This window comes from Lipophrys pholis (assembly GCF_963383615.2).
Source record: "Lipophrys pholis genome assembly, chromosome: 17".
Classification (NCBI taxonomy): domain Eukaryota; kingdom Metazoa; phylum Chordata; class Actinopteri; order Blenniiformes; family Blenniidae; genus Lipophrys; species Lipophrys pholis.
The window spans coordinates 10,100,139-10,118,486 of record NC_137643.1 but is presented as its reverse complement, the minus strand read 5'-3'; the positions used below and the strand labels follow the sequence as shown (position 1 = coordinate 10,118,486).

The 18,348-nt window shown below is 43.1% G+C and overlaps 1 protein-coding gene across 1 annotated transcript; it reads left to right on the top strand.

Annotated features, from left to right (window-relative positions):
- The first annotated feature begins 355 nt into the window (after positions 1-355).
- On the top strand, positions 356-18,348 carry poc1bl (POC1 centriolar protein homolog B (Chlamydomonas), like). Its single transcript, XM_080485288.1, has 11 exons — positions 356-507; positions 3,175-3,625; positions 5,979-6,148; positions 7,810-7,999; positions 8,685-8,870; positions 9,125-9,242; positions 11,862-12,038; positions 13,159-13,290; positions 14,681-14,791; positions 16,495-16,647; positions 16,769-18,348. The coding sequence occupies exons 2-11, from the start codon at positions 3,240-3,242 to the stop codon at positions 16,898-16,900; spliced, it is 1,755 nt and encodes a 584-aa protein (XP_080341414.1). The 5' UTR covers positions 356-507; positions 3,175-3,239; the 3' UTR covers positions 16,901-18,348.

Sequence of the window (18,348 nt, the reverse complement as noted above, 5' to 3'; positions counted from 1 at the left end):
TCTAGAGAACTACAACAATGTTGCGTTATATGCCCTCATTAATGTAATACAACATTTTGGATATAATTGAAGAAGAAATAAATCAGCATGAAAACAAGTGAGTAAATAAATCCATTTGTCTTTAAGACCAACCAATGAGAAGATGAGCATCATGAGGAAGAAGACTTTATTACTATTGAATCATTATGAGATCAGGGAGTCGACATACACAGCTTTCAGTTTCCTGTTCCTCTTCTGAAATAAATGAATGAATGAACGCATGAGTCCTCCCATGTGACACCGGGCTGGACTTTGCCCTGTGTTGTCTGTGCTGTTATTGTGAAAGGTCGCACCAGAAGCAGCGTGGTCGTTGTGATTGCTTTGACGCGCAGGTCAGCGGCTCCAATGTGGAGAGACGGGAGGATGTGGCTCTGCTGACATCTGCGAGCCAGAGGTTTGACTGGAAGACGACCGCAGACCGGCTGACAGACGACGAAGAAACCCCGCGACATGTAATCCGGCACAAAGGTAAAGTGGCTCCGACGCCCGGCGCCCCTCTGCCCCGACTGTTACGCACGGTTCGCTCCGAGCGCACTTTTTATCCCACCCACTGTCGCCGACAACTTCATCCGTGTTTCTCACTTAACTCAGAAAGAATCCTCAGGCAACGCAGTTTGATACTTTCACAATGAAGGCTTTTAAAGGCTGTTACGTAGCAGCGGAACTGGTCGTGCGTCTTGGACGCCTCGGGGGGGGGGGGGGAATAAAAGTTGAGATTTGTCTACATTACTGAAGGCGATCTTGTTGGAGAACTCAAACGAAGCTTTCACCCGCTCTGTGATCTCCACATTAATTTAGTCTGACAGACCTGTTGCTGAGCATGCACTCTGTACTCACTAAAGAACCTTTGATTCATTCTTCCTCTCAATAACACTGATTTAAAAACAAAAAAAAAAAAAAAAAACATGTCCAATGAGTGGTTTTGCTTTTGCTTTCTACTTGTGTATTTTTGGTCAAAATGTGCGTCTCAGAGAGTTGTGGGTTTATGTGTCTAATGACAAACTCTTCATTCGGGTTTTCGATCCGGCCTGTCGTCTCTCATCACATTCCTAGAAAACACACACTGTCATTTGTTACACTGAACTACTATCAACTCAGACCCAGTATTGTGTAATTAAAATGAGTCACTGGTCTTATTTTGTAGGATTTTGGATAATAAAAGAGAATCCTTTAGTTAATGCTAATGTGTTGTTGTGTAAGCCTGTTTCACTGGTGAGGCAAGTCAATTACAAGTGACATCTATTTTGGTGTGTGTGTGTGTGTGTGTGTGTGTGTGTGTGTGTGTGTGTGTGTGTGTGTGTGTGTGTGTGTGTGTGTGTGTGTGTGTGTGTTTCTCTCAAGCTCCCCACAAGAAAAAAAAAAGGCTAGGCGTGTAGACTTTAATGATGCAACAGTTGTTAACCCCACAGGAAACGTCAGATCAGCATGCAGACCCCACCATCACGCCTTCTTTGTGTCACGTGCATGACTTTGCACGTTCATCCTCTGCACTGATCCTGTTGCAGCGCACACTGCACAAATTCTAAAGGAGCACCCCGTGCATATTTTTCTCCTCTAATCTTCATTGTCTCCGAACCAAAAACTGGCTCAGGATTAAAGCTGCGTCTTTGCAATCTGTCCCCTCCAGCTCGCACCAAACGGCTCCCCAGAAAGGCTATCAGATTCAGAGAGAGTGGAAGGTGTGATGGACATCCAATAAAAGAGGGTTTTGTCTGCAGGCATCTCCATTCTGAAACCTCAGGACTCCCCGAGTCGGCTGGCCGGAGCCCAGATTGGAGTGAAAAGGCTAGGCTGCTGCCTTGAAGAACCCACAGTGGAAATCAAGTTGCCTTTGACTTTGTAGCATAGATCTATAGAGTCTCATGCCGCAGCTGTCCATACTTTTCGGTTTGATTTAACATTTTCTCTGAGGCTACATGAAGGCAGACCGGTGACAGAGTTAGCAGGTTTGTCTTTCAGTGAGGATTGGGAAATAAACTAGACTTCAGTGTGCGTGTGAAAAAGAAGCAGTGTTGTGGTCTGAATGATTGTGTGTCTACGCCTCAGTTTTTCCACTAAGCGCAACAGACAAAGGTTAAGATAATGACCAACAATTATGTGATGACATTCTTGGGTGTCACTGAGTTTTGCCTTGCATGTTAAGCGAATCTATCTGACAGAAAACAAATCCAGGCTAATCCTGTTTTTGTGCCTCCACCCAGCAATGGCCCTCAGGTTATGTGCATGTCCAGCTGTCTATTCCATGTTTTATTTCAGCAAAGCCACAGTCACTTTCAATCACAAATATGGCGCAGTCCGGCTTAACGCTTCTGTAAACGACAGTGTAAAATATATTGATATCGGGTGAAATTCTACAATGAAACTCATCATCAATCTAACCAGCTTTTGTACCTGCATGGTTGCGGGCAGCTGGATGTCAACTGACTGTGGACAAACGGCAGAGTACAGCCTGGACAGGTCCTCCATCTATAACAGGGCTAATACTGAGAGACAGCCAATCACTCACAACTCGGCTGCAAAACAATTTTATATCGCCACTTAACCTTGGGGGAGGACGACGGAGCATATGAGAGAAACCGATGCACTATCAACTATTACACCTCTATGGGATGGTTGAACTAGTAGATAATAAGATGACCGGTGAAAGAGAACAGAAATTACAAAATGAGGAAGTCTTTAAAAGATGACTTTAATCCTACATTGAGGGCCTTTTTCGTCCTGATTATTCATGTTGTCAAATTGATCGTGAAGCTGTTATCTAATTTAATCAGATTCTATCCTAAACATTTTTTTTTTATCAGAATTCTCACATTACTTGTAAAAGCTGCGAGAACTGAACCTCGCCGCAGTGTGATTTCAGTAAAACTCCTCCTCATTTAGGACTCGCTGTGGCTAAATTTGTAATGCTGGTGTTGATGACTTCAGACAAGTTGTGAAATTAGAGGCGACCACAATCTCTTGCGGCAGTTGCTTAGTTAAATAAAACTCCACCCATTTAGTAGAGTTTTGTCTAAATCCTTTACCTATCATTGGTTGTAACCTGCTGGGAAGTGTTTCGTTGTTATTTTTTTCCTGAGCTGACTTCACATGTGTTCACTCTGTGTGAAATGTGATCTTATTGCTTTTTCTCCACAGACACTTGCATCCTACAAGGCAGCTGGGACTCAGCCGGTCATAGTGCCCCCTTTGTGCTCACCATCATGAGGGGGCGCTACTCTCGAAAAGTGGGCTTGTTGGCCAAGGCCGGCTTCTTGGTGTGGATACTGTGGCTGGGTTATCTTTTATTGGCGCGCTCCTCTTACCCCTCGTCATCCGGCGTAGAAGAAAATGACGGGAAGCACAGCGTGCTGGCGAGAGGGCTGTCGGAGGAGGAGAGCGGGATTGACGGGCAGCTGGCTCGGCCCCTCTATGTGAAGCCACCGCCGGACACCAACGCACCGGGGGAATGGGGTCGAGCCACGAAACTCAACCTCAACGCCGAGGAGAAGAAACAGGAGCAGGAGAGCATTGAACGCTATGCCATCAATATCTATGTCAGTGACAAGATCTCCCTGGAACGGCATATTCAGGACCACAGGTTGAATGAGTAAGTAGAGAAAAAAACAAAGAAACAAACAAAACAGGAATGACCCATTAGTCACTTTGCGAGTAATGTGCTGCGATGGCAGTTGTTCTTCAAGAGATCACCGCTGCTTTATAAGTGCGCTGTATTTTCCTTGAGGTTGCAGTAAAAACATCTCGAGCCTACCACGTTGAGTATTGCCTGGAACTGCTGGCATACTGAAACTTTAAGAGGGATGAATTACTCAGCAGCGATTAAGTTGAACTCTTTACTGGAATCAGTTTTCCACTGACAGTTAGCGACGAGGATGAAGGCTCTCGCGATGCATTGCCGGGCTTATAGAAGCTGGCGAAAGCTGCTCTCCTGCCTGACTGGATTTATTCCTTCCACAGTTGTTGTCCACAGCTATTCTGAGCCACGCCACCGTGATGAAACGCAGTGTGTGATGTCTTTTATTAGTAGTTTCTCCTTCCGCCGTGCCTTAGCCCTTGCTGGCAGTAGCTCCCATCCTAATGAAATCCAGATGTAACATCAGCGTCAGCGTGGACTGAGGCATTTACTTGATTGTGTGTAAAGCAATTTCCTCTTCTTTTTTTTTTTTTATATTATCCATCCTCTTGTCTATCTTTCATTTTCAACAATCAATTCATTCACCCACCCATCCATTATTTGAGCCATCCCTTTATTCTGTTCATAATTTCATCCATTCCTTTCAACCATCCCTTTTTCTTCTGTCCTTCCTTTGTTCTTTCCAGCCATCCACCCTGAAACCAGCTTGTACATTCATCCATCCCAAAATAAACACTCACCCATTCATTTCTTATTCGTCACTGACCCAAGCATTGTTCTGCTTGAACTTCTGGACTGACCTTCAACAGCAAAAGACCAAATCTACTCTCGTCAATGAAATTGGAAGCGTTTCACGATACGATACGTGGTTGTGTTTATCTAAGAAACCTGTCGGGGAACTTTATTAATTGACACAGTGAAGGAGACCCAACACCACAGTAACTTTCCTTCACAGCTGCTCTCAGTAAGTAAACTTGCCGTCTGCACTCGCCGAGTGACATTTTGACATGCGCTTTTTTTCTTCCCCCTCCTCTGTCCGTCACCTTTTGACGCTTTGATGAGCGTGTAGAAGCGATAGAGACACTGTCAGGAGTACGTCAGCTGGATTGTAGTGGTGTGCAGTTCTGGAGTCATGGTTCATGCCATCATGTACAGACAAGATCAAAAGCCAAAATTGTTTGGTCTTTTGTTAAATGCTAATATTCATTTGCTTGTGGATGATCTTTCTGTTCATGCTACTTTGAAACTCAATAGCCATAGCTGCAAACTTTGCATTGTATTGCACACAACTGAAAAGTTGCCAGTCATCATGGTCTGTTAGTCTCGTTCTGTCGACTGGATTCTTCACATATATTAGTGAAAGGGTGGATTCCTAATGTCAGCCTGCCCCAGATAGTTTTCTTTTTTGGCTTTCGGCCCAGTAACCGAGTAAGAAAATGGTTTTCTGTCGTCTCAGATTTGCTTATTTTAGTGCGATGGGGTGTGTGTGCGCGCGTGTGCATGTGTTTTGGGCGCCTGCTCCATAATTTCTTTTGACTTTTCTTCCTGGCGGTATTCGTTGTGGCATGTTTGTATTGCTGCTGTCTCTCGGTGAAACTACAATCTTAGAAACACAATGCTTTCAAGGAAAGGTAAAAAAAAAAAAAAAGAATAAAATAAAGCGGATTGAAACGGTTATGATTCACACACGGCGGCACCTATTTGCTCCAATTCAATACCAGCAGTGTCATAGTTGTGAGTTCAGTCTCCAGCCGTGAAATTACCATAAGTCATTTATCCTGTAGTGTGCCAGTGGTTATGCTCTCGCAGTCTCCTACATCAAAGAATAGAGCTTGCCCTCCTGCTTTTTCATTTTCCTTCCTCGTCTATTTTAATTATTTTTTATTTTTTTTTTGCGTATTCTTATTCTCTGGTGTTTAATTTTGAGTTTTTCCAATATCCTTTAAATTTTCTCCAGCCCTCCTCTCTTTCTGCTTTTCTCCTTCCTGCCTGCGTCGGCAGCCTCTCTTGGAGAACTGCTGTGGTATGTTGCCCATTGGTGTGACACCTTCCCCACCCCACCCCAACCATATTTCTCCAGCACTTTTTTATTGTTTTAATGACTCCCATTAAAAGCAGACACCTCTTCCTGCCACACTATCTGACGAAGCCGCTCTGGCTAGTTGAAAAGTAATTCCTTGTTCATATGAATTCATTTAGAGTGTTAGTGTTGTCGGTCTTTATAAGTACATCCTGCACATGTATACTGATGCTCCTCGACCGTGTCTCCCTCTTCTCTCGCATAAACAAACACTCTGACATATTTCAGATGCCGGAGTAAGAAGTTCAACTACCGTCGTTTACCGACCACCTCTGTGATCATCGCCTTCTACAACGAGGCCTGGTCCACCCTGCTGAGGACGATCCACAGCGTGCTGGGGACCACGCCCGCCGTCCTCCTGAAGGAGATCATCCTCATTGACGACTACAGTGACCGAGGTCTGACACGCTGCACTGAACCACGTCTAATTCTGTCTCTCTCCGTCTCTCTCCGTCTAAGGAAAACTGGTGGAGCACAGCTCTTTAAGGGGGGGGATCAATAAGAAGTGACAGTCGCGTCCTAGTTTTGCAAGGCAGCGCTGTCTCAACTTCAGTTGTGTGTTTCGACTTTGTCACAGTGGCGGCGTAAAAATGGAACAAGCGGACAGGAACTCTGCTATATATAGAAGAAAAAAGATGCTATCTATAGAGCAGTGGATTCTGACCACCTTTGAATCTGCGCTAAAACCAATTAGAAAATCACATCCTTGGAAACGTGTCAGGACACATTTATGTGATGACGGCAGGGTGCAGCGGGAAATGCAGGGATCTGAGTGGATCCTTTTGGTGAAGCGATTGCACATTGTTTGATTTTCTTCAAGGTCCCTGCTTGTCTCATTTGTTATCAGTCGCGCTCATGTGGACTTTGGTTTTGATAGCAGTTTCCGGTCCGTTTTATGTTTTCGTTGTAACACAGACCAACATTTTCATATTCTTATAGTTTTTGAGTGTTTAGTATGAAATGGCACATGCAACCAAAAATGATCTAATGTCAGTCTGCTTAGAGTTTTAGACAGTTGGAACCATATTGCACAGTAAGTGGAAAGACCACCCCCCCCCCGCCCCCCCCGGCCATCTGTACTAATGGAATAAGCTACTACTTTTAATGTTTGTCAGAGACATTACACCATAATGAGGACTTCATTGCACAGTGAGCTGCAATGACATAATTTCCTCTCCTAACCACCCTGACCACGTGGAATGCCAGACAGTGATTAAGATGTTTTAACGTGGCTCTAGTACAGCAAGCCTTGATTTGACCGAAGCTCGGTTTGTCCATACTAATCACTTACACGCACTAAGAGGAACATTGGCCTGAATTTGTATTGCGCTAATCAAGCCTGCTATGCAAAAAAGTGAATAAAAAATATAGTTAATGATCAAACTTGGAAGATTTCAACCTTTTGAAAGACAGGGAATTCTACAGACATTAAGAAATGCTTAAAGGGGTCAAAACAGCAGCAGGAATTGAACGGTTGCTTACACCAGTGACAGATGTTCCAATGTTTGGTCTGTTCAGACGAAACATGCGTTTTGTGTAAATAAAACAGTGCGAGTGTTGTTTGGCAGTGAACCGAGACCTCAAAGGGACGTCGGTCTACTTGCTCAGTGCACGACACATCTGGTGCCATGTGTGAACATGGATGGATTAAGGCGTCCATCTCGTCAGTCACTAATGCAGTCATTTCCAAAGTGTGGAAGAATTATGTTGAAAGCTGTTGACAATGAGCAGTGTCGACACAAGCAATTACATGAATTATTATTGTCTTAATTCAAAATGACTGGTAAGCCTTGTTTATAGTCTGCAACTGTTGTAATAGTTTTGTACCAAAGGTTATTTTACCATTTCAAGCATATGTAGCTTTTACTTTGCTTGATTCGAATGTATTGCTGTGTCCATTAGCTTGTTTTTATGCTTTCTTTCTCGCCAGTACTCAAAAAAAAAGAAAAAAGTACTTGTAGAAAAGCACCTTTTAAGAAGAAGAAATTGTAAAAACAAAAAGCACAAATGTTGATCTTTGTTTTTGTCTATTTTTTTTTTTATATATTTCTTTTGATAGACTACCTAAAGAATAAGCTCCCTGCCTACATCAGTAACCTGCAGCGTGTGCGGCTCATCCGCACCAAAAGAAGGGAGGGGTTGGTCCGTGCGCGTCTCATTGGCGCCACCTATTCTACTGGGGATGTGCTGACCTTTCTCGACTGCCACTGTGAGTGCGTCCCCGGCTGGATTGAGCCTCTGCTGGAAAGGTGACCAAACAAGACGACTTGAAATCTACAGAAGAGTATTAGGGCCACTGAAGAAGAAAAACCTTTTGGAGGTTAAAAAAATAAATAAATAAATAAAAAATCCCCATGCACTTCAAGGAAAAAGTCAAAATTCAATGTTGAGATTTTTTTTCTTTTACATACAAACTCAAACAGGAATTAGCTCATAAACACAGTGCAGTTATCATCAGTATTATGACTTTGAATAGACGGTGCTGTGTGCAGCTCTCCGTCGCTCCACACTGACTTCTTACCAAGAACGAGCGACTTAGGCACTGATCCCGAGGTGCTTGTAAAATGTATTATTAAACAAGGTAACCCTGTGTAAAATCAGATGTTCAGAACCCGTAAGCAACCCTATATAGTCAGAACTGCTGATTTAATTGTGATTTAAAGTGATTATTTCGGCATCCCGGAGCAAATGATGAGGGATGGACCAGAGGAGGCGGACGTTTCCAATTTATATAAAAAAAATATATATATATATTCCAACTTTTTTCTCGAAGTGCATGAGTATTTTTTTTTTTTTTTTTTTACCTCCGAGATAGTTTTTTCTTCAGTGGCCCTGATACTCTTCCATAGGTATCATGAAATGAAGAAACAGTTTTGAAATGAACAAAATCTGTACCCCTGTTTGGTCTCTCCATTTTACCTGCTTTGTCTTTAGGATCGGCGAGAATGCGAGTACCATCGTGTGCCCCGTCATCGATACCATCGACTGGAACAGCTTTGAGTTTTACATGCAATCAGAGGAGCCGATGATCGGCGGCTTTGACTGGAGACTGACCTTTCAGTGGCACGCGGTCCCCGAAGTGGAGCGCAAGAGGCGACAGTCTCGCAGTGACCCCATCAGGTAGCCGTGTGATACTCTGTGAAGTCTGCTCACATGAGAGCTCCCTTTATCAGATTGGCTCCTACCAATGCTGTCAAAGCTGTACACCTCAATATTATCCTAATTACACACCTCTGGCTGGTAATGTGATGCACTTATTCTACTTTTATTACACCTTGTCACCTTGATTTCAGAAACAGTGAGAACATAATTATGCGTGATTTCCCTTCACATGCACCCACTGAGGTGACGGTCTTGTCCCTGTATCTTCACAGGTCCCCCACGATGGCAGGCGGATTGTTTGCTGTGAGCAAGGCCTACTTTGAGTACCTTGGCACGTATGACACAGGCATGGAGGTGTGGGGAGGAGAAAACCTGGAGCTTTCCTTCAGGGTGAGTTCAGTTTACCATCACTCAGACTCACAAAGTGACGTCTCTGTATTGCCACTGCAGGGCCACTTAGCAACATGAGACCACAGTACTGCTTTAAAAAAATAATTGGAGCGTCTGACCTGCTTTGGAACCAAATCTCCCGTTTCCAGACAGGGCATCCTTTGACTCAGCTTGTTAGTGGCAGTGATAAATAAATCGAACTGGGGTTTTGGGTTTATTGGCATCTCATTACCGGCAGGAAGTTTTCTTCATTTAAGCCCCCCTCACTCGTCAGTGTAACGGCGACAGTGGATGTGTCGTTGGTGTGAGAGAGACGCGTGTCAGTGTCCGACCTCAGTCAGCTGTGTTATCTAAAACTGCAGCCTGATATTGGCTGATACCTTGTTGTGACACCGGTGTCACTTTTCCCTCGTTTGTGTCAATCAAACTGGCTCAGATTTGTGGTTGGATATCGCTTTAGTATAATTTATGTGAACTGCTTGGGTCTGAATTCAAGTTTGTGTCTGATTGCAGTGCTGAGGCAATTGGGCCGCTATTCAAAGAGAGGAACAAAAAACCAGAACTGAGATTTGGTCACAATTTATTTTGGCTTAATTTTGAGGACTAAAAAAAAGAATATTGCAGAGTATCGTGATGTGTTAATGTCAGATTTAATGATTTTCAAGTAGCTGTGGTGTCACACGTTAGTTGAACACTGTATGAGTCAGTCGAATTACTTATTCACTCTTTAAATTAAATTATACTGAAATTACATAAATTTCTGTGAATAATTTGGTGTCTTTAATGAACGCACTGGATACTCCAAACGTTCCTCATCCACCTCCAATCACCGTCCTTTAATTTGAACAGTTTAAAAAAACAAAAACAAACTCCAAAAATCACGAAGAGACGGCAGGCAGTGCAGGCTTCTGCTGAGTTTTTCTTTTATCCAGGGAACTGGAGGATGATTGGCTGACTCTAATCTGTTGGAGCCAATATGGTGGCCTCCTGGGGTCCCACGGGTGGGCTGCAATCAGGCCGTTAACCACTCCAACTGGGCATGAGGGACACACACACACACACACACACACACACACACACACACACACACACACACACACACACACACACACACACACACACACACACACACACACACACACACACACACACAAACACCTGGCACATAATGGCGTAAGACAACTTAAAACTCTTTGCTGATTGTGCACTCATGATTTGAAATCACCAGCTAGTTGCAGAAGTAAATGGGCAGATGCACTTACGATGATTCATGGCCATCAAATGAATATTCGGGAGAACATCACTTCCAGACATCACTACAGGTTTTGTTAACAGAGTTGTTAATTGTCTGCCGGGGATTTACTGCAGCTCCCATCGCGTTCTTGTCTCTTTTTGTCTTCCTGGCTTCATTCTGGTTTTTACAAAGTGAAATGAAGCTCGGTCAGAATAGTGCAGATTAAGTCAGACTTTGTAGAGAACATTGAAAGTTTGTGAAAAGTTGTATGATTTTAGGTTGAGCCTGTGCTCTCCAACACTTTTGTATCCATCTTGCCATTTCTACGTGTCTCACGTGTCCAAGCTTTTAACGGTAGCGCTGCCTCCCATGATTGACGTATGAAGTCATGCTATGTGTCACAGACTGGTCTTTTTTCCCCCGCTTCCCTTTTTTTTTTTTCAGTATTTCCATAAGTTTCTTTGGGTCGATGTCTGGAACGAAATTCTGTGGATTTTTGAAACATTCTTTTTTTTCCCCTGTTTTAGAGAACTGCAATCAGTTTCTGTTTTTGAGGGTTGCCACAAGTTTGCATCTCAAGCTAAATTCAATGGGGTTGTGGTCATGAATATTCCACAGCAGACTTCTTCAGTCTGTACTCCTTCTTCCAACAGAGTGTTACTGACATGAGGTGTAGTTTTTTGACTTAAATCTTCACCTTGCTTAATATTTTTGTCCATCTCTGTGGGTTGTCTGTTTAACAACAAATTGTATTCATGATAATAACCCCCGCGTTGTCAAAATTAAATAAAAGGCATCCCCACATTAGTTTAAATGGCAGCACTCTGGGTTTCTAAGACCTGTTATCTACATATTAATACTTCAAAAGCAGTGTATAGTGATTTGAACCAGTTATATCTCACACACATAGTTGGTTAAATATACTTAAAAGCCAAACAAACCACGATGCAGCTTTACCAACTTAATGACAAACAAACAAAGAGCTTGAAGATCAAAAAAGTGGAACAATCCCCCCAAAATTCAACTCCCTCTTATTGAAAGAGTTCAGTGTTATTGATATGTCATCAAATGAATTTGCGTGTGAATCACTCGGTTCAATGATCAACTGCTACTTCCTTGTTACAGTGTGTTTATGTCAGTGTTTAGGCCAACGCTTCAAAATCACCGGAAAAACATTAACTGATATTCACTGTCTTGTTCCCGAGCATTCAGAGCGTTGAACTTTATTTAAAGTGGCTGCAGGTGCAAAAGTTCAAATATTCACCAGCAGTGAAAAATGTTGCTGTGCGAAACTAAAACTGCTAAAGAAAATATAAACGAAACACAAAGAAGAACAAAGTTGACTGAGAGAGGAATCTAATGTGTGATGTGTGGGTCTCCCTCAGGTGTGGCAGTGTGGGGGAAGCCTGGAGATCCATCCCTGCTCTCACGTCGGGCACGTCTTCCCTAAAAAGGCCCCTTATGCACGGCCCAACTTCCTCCAGAACACTGTCCGGGCTGCGGAGGTTTGGATGGACTCCTATAAACAACACTTCTACAACAGAAACCCCCCGGCTAGGAAGGTAGGACACTTACAAATGAAGACATGGTTTTTCAAACAAATCTAAACCATGCGCAGAGAGTAAGGAAATGTGTGTTTGGTAGATTATTTCTTTGGTATAAAGAATGCTGGTGAGCAATTTCATAATACTGCAATGGAAAGATTGATTATTTCAATTTGATGGGGGGCAAAATAGGAGCATTTTTACAACAAAGAAATAACCTACTGAACACTATTTCTTACTTTTTGTCCTGAGTTGTCCATTCATCCAGCTCCTATTTACTCGTTGTACACAGTGGCCCAACTTGGACGTTGACTATATTTTTGGTGACAGCCTCTCATCACTCTGACTGGGTCCGGCATGAGAGTTTGTCTGAGGTGGCATGTGAGCGCGTGCAGTGCATGACACATGTGCACTGCCTCTCAGGTTCTGAGCATTGGTCACCACTGAAAACACATATATCTCCGTTTCATCTATCTGGAAGAAAAAAGGTGCAATAATGTGAGGGATCTTTTAATCAAACAATTAATTACGTGTTCAAGGGAACATTGCATGTAAAATATATTTCTCTTGACAGCTGTTGAGTTTCACAGGAAATAAAAAGCATGACTCTTCTCACGCCAGGTAGAAGCTCAGGGTGGGGTTACCTTAGCAAATCACATCTATTTGTGCAATTGGCACACAGTCACTTGTGGTCAGGCTTACTGCTAGTCTCACTGAATTATGGCGGGTAAATGTTTAGGATTTAGATGTCATATACAGGAGGGAATTTTAAATTGTGTAGTGTGCTTTTAATGGTCAAACGGCTAAATGCTTTATAACTTTAAATGACCAGTCTGTGTGAACATATGAGAGCGTGTCTGACTGGACGTTTGTCTTTGTTAACCCTGCAGTGGACTTGTGCAATGTTCAGGGTGTGCCCCGCCTTTTGCTCACTGTTACCCTTGGACTCCTGACAAGAACCGGGGATATGTTGGTTAATTTTAGACTGCACACGTCACAAACCGCCACAAGTATGACAGTAAAACCGAATTTAAAACCTGAGAGTGAAGTGATATGTCATGGGTCTGTTTTGTTAATAACGATGAATATTTTTTAATGCCAACTATTGATTCATATGCATTATCCACTTCCGTTGCAGGAGAACTATGGAGATATTTCAGAGCGGAAGCTGCTGAGGGAGAGGCTTAAATGCAACAGTTTCGACTGGTATTTGAAGAACATCTATCCCGACCTACATGTACCAGAGGACAGGTCAGGGTGGCACGGGGCTGTAAGTGTCTGCTAATCGTCCAACCATCCGTCTTCCTGCAGTGTTTGCATTTTATTTCAGGTGTCACACATTAAACCTCTGTTTTGAGAGAGAAACTGTGAAGACTAAGAGAAACAAAGTAAAATCTAAATCTCATTGACCTAGACATATTGTACACGTTATTATGTTTCTCACCATTATGATCCACACATATGGTGATGCACTGTGCTGTGAAGTGATATAACGTATTATAAATTATTTACATTTCAGTTACAATATTGTGAATATTTAATCTGTAGAGTAATGAAACCTTCATTTGGATTCAGCTTTAAAGTCCATGTAAGGCAGAAATTAAAGCGTTACATTCTTTTGATGTCAACAACTATTGGCTAAAGATACATGCTTCATCTCGCAGCTGTACATGTTTGAAACATCAGATTTTACATATATAGATCAATTATTATTGTGATGTGAGATGGCAGCTATAATTTTACTATATGCACACGGTGCAACTTGGTGTAATTGTTGGGACTGTACTGCTGACCAAAGCAAGAGATATCGGGACAGGAAGAGGAAGTCTGGGGGAAATAGATGTTTTGTTTGGCACGATAACGGCGAATGTCACCTCATGGAAGTTAATAAAGTGGTTGCAGTACATGCAGCTGTTGGTAGCAGAAAGCTCTTTGTCTGCATGGCTTTTCACTTTCTGATTCTGGAGTTGGAAGGAACGCGGGCAAGCTGCACTTTGAAAGAGCTTTGCTGTCAGCGCTCGGCTCCGGACTGTCAGGGTTTCAGTCTGCACAGTGTCCAAGGCGACACTCGGCGACAAGACAGACGGCAGTTTCCTTCCCCCTCTCTGTTAACCCCACATTCAGTGATGCCACACGCTTCTTCCAGGAATTGAGGGGCTCTGTCAAGCACTCAAACTCAAGAATATTGTGAATCTTGTTTGCGCAAGCTTGTGACACACTGGACCGCAGATGCTCTGAACGCCCATTGCATTTGCATAATGTATAGCAACGTCCAGGTATTTATGCTGAAATGGATGACCCACTATAGACCAGGGCAGACATTGACAACTGGCAGCAGGCCCACGGGCGACATATGGCTCCCATCCCTATTTTTTTATTACAGCTTTCAAGACGCTTGCCAAAAATTAATACATTATTGATTTCACAGCTTTTATAGAGGAGGAAGGTCATTTTAATCCTATTTGAAACTCATTTACCAGTAAAACTTTGGCGTTACATTATTAAATTGAAGTTTGATAAGAGGAGCGTTCATCATTTCATCAAAAACAATTGAATTTGTCTTTCCTTTCAAACACGATGAGTCAACCTGCAATTCTTAACAATGCCCAGTGTGCATTTCTTAAATTGTTATTGATAATTATTTGTCTCTCTCCTGCCAGGTGCGTAGCTCTGGGATGCACTCAGAGTGCCTTGACTACAACGCTCCTGACCACAATCCCACAGGGGCACACCTTTCTGTGTTTGGCTGCCACGGCCAGGGAGGCAACCAGGTACGTCAGCCGGTCGCCGTGTCAGCCGTTTTCTATCCCTCCCGGGTACAGAGTCTCTCCTCGCACCTTCTCCATGTCGACGCTTTCGACTAACCCCTAAAAACAAGCTGCCACAATCGATTTGAAACTCAAGTTTGCCTTCTGCCGGTGTGTCCTGCATGACTTCACCTCAATGATGTGAAAAATAAATACATCTGCAGAAATTGTGCAGTTGAATCTTGGGTACTTTTACTCTGAATGAGTGCCAACGCCAGTGATGGATGATTTAGCAAGTGGCAGATTATTTGTCAATGAGGATGTATTTTTAATGACCGGTTTGTATTGTCATCCTGCAGATATCTCTGATAACCCCACCGATGCATCGAGTCACAAAGAGTGCCGTGTGTGAATGGAAATCAATGTTTGGATGTCTTTCATCCCCTCCCACTTATTGTACACACATAGGAACCACGTTCCATTTAAAAGATACATGAGCCTGGCAGGCAGAGTGAATAGCAGGGCCGGGGTAAATAAGTTCGAAGGCAGAGACAGTGGCCCTGAGTGAGCCTTTTATTGGTTAACAGCTATTACCGGACCCATTGCATCTGAAAGATGTATGAGATGCGAAGAGAACGATGGGGAAGTATGACGATTGATTACCTGACCCTCCGTTTTACGGGTAGCCCAGGGAGCGTTGCATCTTTTGTCCCACCAGGCCAGGATGTGGAAGTGACACCGGCGGTGGAAGGGTTTGGTTTGTGTTCATGTCTGCTTGATTGAGAAGGCCAAGGCCCCCGTCCTCTGCTGATGAGATCCCTCGACACATGCATTTACTCCGTGCCACGCCGGCTTAGAAAGAACACGCTGCCACGGCAGAGGAAGAGAAGAACTGCCTCTTATCTAAGTGGAGTAAAAGGCCACATTGCATTCATTATTTAGATTTAGCAAGTCCTTGTGATAAAGCAGATATGCTGCCAAGTAAAAAAAAAGTAACCTTGTTCTGATCTATTTAATCTGTCTTTTAAAAATTGCATGTTTATTAACGCATTTCAAAGCTGAAAATTCAATTAGGATTCAGCAATATGACAAGTTGCTCATTTGAAGCCATGAACATATGCTTGTCATGAACACCTAACCAGTGCTTTACATTTTATCACTGGGTACAGCTGCGGTGTACACCACTGAAATATGTATGACAAATTGTTCATCTTTATCTGTGTCCATGAACTTGCCCGACTTTTATCTGCTCTTGTGCTTCTTCCTACATATCTGTGTTTGTTCATGTGTTGAAAATCCAACCGTCATGGCCCACACCCTCAAGATATTGTAGCGGTAGAGGTCCCAAGAGTCAGAGCTGGGTTAAAGGGGTTAATTCTTCTGGCCCTCTGACTGGATTGAGATGCGAAAAGACTTGAAACATTTAGAACTCATCACCCTGGGGACAGTCAAAACAATTCAAATGGATAAAGATATGAGATCTCTTGGAATTTGTAATCCCCCGTTGTATAATCTTACTGCTTTTCTCTTGTGGTGTGGGACTGACTGCTTTTGCTTGTGTATTTTTAGAACAATGATTTGTGCTGCTGTCTTGGCAAGGTGGCTTATAGACAGGTTTTGTTTTTTTGAATGATAATTATCCTGTTGAAATGTTTAAAAAAAATAAAAATCTTTTTCCTCATTTACTGAACAAATGGTTACATAATCATGTTTCTTTTCTGCTTCAGTACTTTGAATATACATCTCAGAAGGAGTTCCGTTTCAATTCTGTGACCGAGCTGTGTGCCGAAGTGCTTGACGGACAGACCTCCATCGGGATGAGGCACTGCCCTCGTGACGGAGAGCTGAAGCCTCCCAGCGTCCTCTGGGAGTTCAGAGAGGTAAAGTCTTCACTTCACATGCAAACGTGCTCCTTTGAGAGCAAACCCAAGGGGGGGGGGGGGGGTTGCCTTTGCACATGCATCAAAATGTAATCCGTGAATTCTTGCTTTCTTCTCTCAGGATGGCACCATCTACCATCCTTACTCCAGCCTGTGTGTGACGATTTACCGGACGGCAGAGGGCCGTGGAGACGCGCAGATGAGGCGGTGCAGCCCGGGGGACAAAACACAGCATTGGAAGTTTGAGTGGTAGAAGGAGGAATGAAGAAGTTATCTGGAGACTTTAAACGACTTTGTGATCGGAGTGCAATTATTTAGGCCGAGGTCTCGATTCTCTCGTTCTCCAGGCCGGGACTTTGCTTGAATTGGAGGGATGAGCGAAAAGTCACTTGCCAATGAGTTCCCCGGTTCACTGCCTTTCTATCCATTTAAACGGCTGCATCGGTGCCGATTGAAGAGGTTCTGGTCTGTTTAAGGAGATCGGCGGAATGCAAAAGTTTTGTATCTTTATTGTGCTTTCATCCAAGTGCCTTTGCAACCAAAATGGAGTACACTGCCCAAACTGACGTGTCCTTGTGCACTTTTGCAACATTAGAATGCAGTGAAACTGGTTTTGACTGTCCTGCTCATAAACAAGTGCCTTCAAAGACATTTAAGACACTTTGCTTGGAAACAGGCTGCAATCTCCTGCTGCACTACAGAAAGCTACCACATTGTGCAATTAATGTTAATTATTCTCGTGAAATCCTCGTGCTCGTGTAAAAAGTGTAAAAGTGGACTGCTGCTAAAATATGTGCCAGGACTGTAAGGTCACCAGCATTGGGCCCAAATCCAGTCAGTCCTGAACATGTTCCATTATGTGGGAGGAAACACGGAGAGAGAATGCTGTGGTCATACTACACTGCTCTTCTATTCTGTCTCTGGCCTATGGAGCCAGTTTCGCAGAAGAATATTGCCTGAACAAGACTTGAAGAATTCATTAAGCATTTGAACTAAGTGCATTTTGCCCCAGAGGGCTTTGTGAGTTGACAGGAGTGCTGTAATCTATTCTTCCCTGTTGTGTAAAATTAAGAATACCCTCTAAACTCGCCTGTCACTTTGCCTTCAAAAACCTGTCATCCAAAAAGGCTTGTGTGTGCCAAAATAAGACATGCCAGCGGGTTTTTAAACATTTGATATGCTAAAAACTAAACCAGCAGCACCATTTCTTTGGACACTTGATTTTGTTCAGTCATAAAAGCCTTTAAGGGAGTACCGACGTGCCACTGTTTTGTTCAGACACCTGTGTGTAAACTGTACTTGAAACTGAAGATCCGACTGGTGCATCTGGCCGGCGTTTTCAAGGACAAAGAGATGCCGTGTAACTATTGAACTGTTTCTGAACAGCAGCTTTATTTGTCAAAGACTGATTATCACAGAGCAGTGCTCGCTCTGCGGTCCTTTGAATTCATGAATATGAGATATTCAGACGCGTCATTGGACACGTTAGGTAAGCATGGACGATGACTCCTGTTTTGTATTACCATTGTAAATATTGTTTGGCTCAAAGGACCAAAGGGTGCAGGGCTCATTTAATTCACCTGTAAAACTACTGACAGTGCAAAAGGGAAGGTGATTACTTGATATGAAGAAGAGAAAAACATATGATGAATGAATTTTCTAAGAGTAAATCTGTTGAAATTATTGGGAAAATAAAATCTA

What these genes read in the sequence shown, in the direction of transcription:
- poc1bl (XM_080485288.1), top strand. Translation starts at nt 3,240, where the DNA reads ATGAGGGGGCGCTACTCTCGAAAAGTGGGCTTGTTGGCCAAGGCCGGC. An exon ending in GGTCAGGGTGGCACGGGGCT is followed by an intron (nt 13,291 to 14,680) that starts GTAAGTGTCTGC and finishes CTCTCCTGCCAG; the next exon opens with GTGCGTAGCTCTGGGATGCA. An exon ending in TCCTCTGGGAGTTCAGAGAG is followed by an intron (nt 16,648 to 16,768) that starts GTAAAGTCTTCA and finishes TTCTTCTCTCAG; the next exon opens with GATGGCACCATCTACCATCC.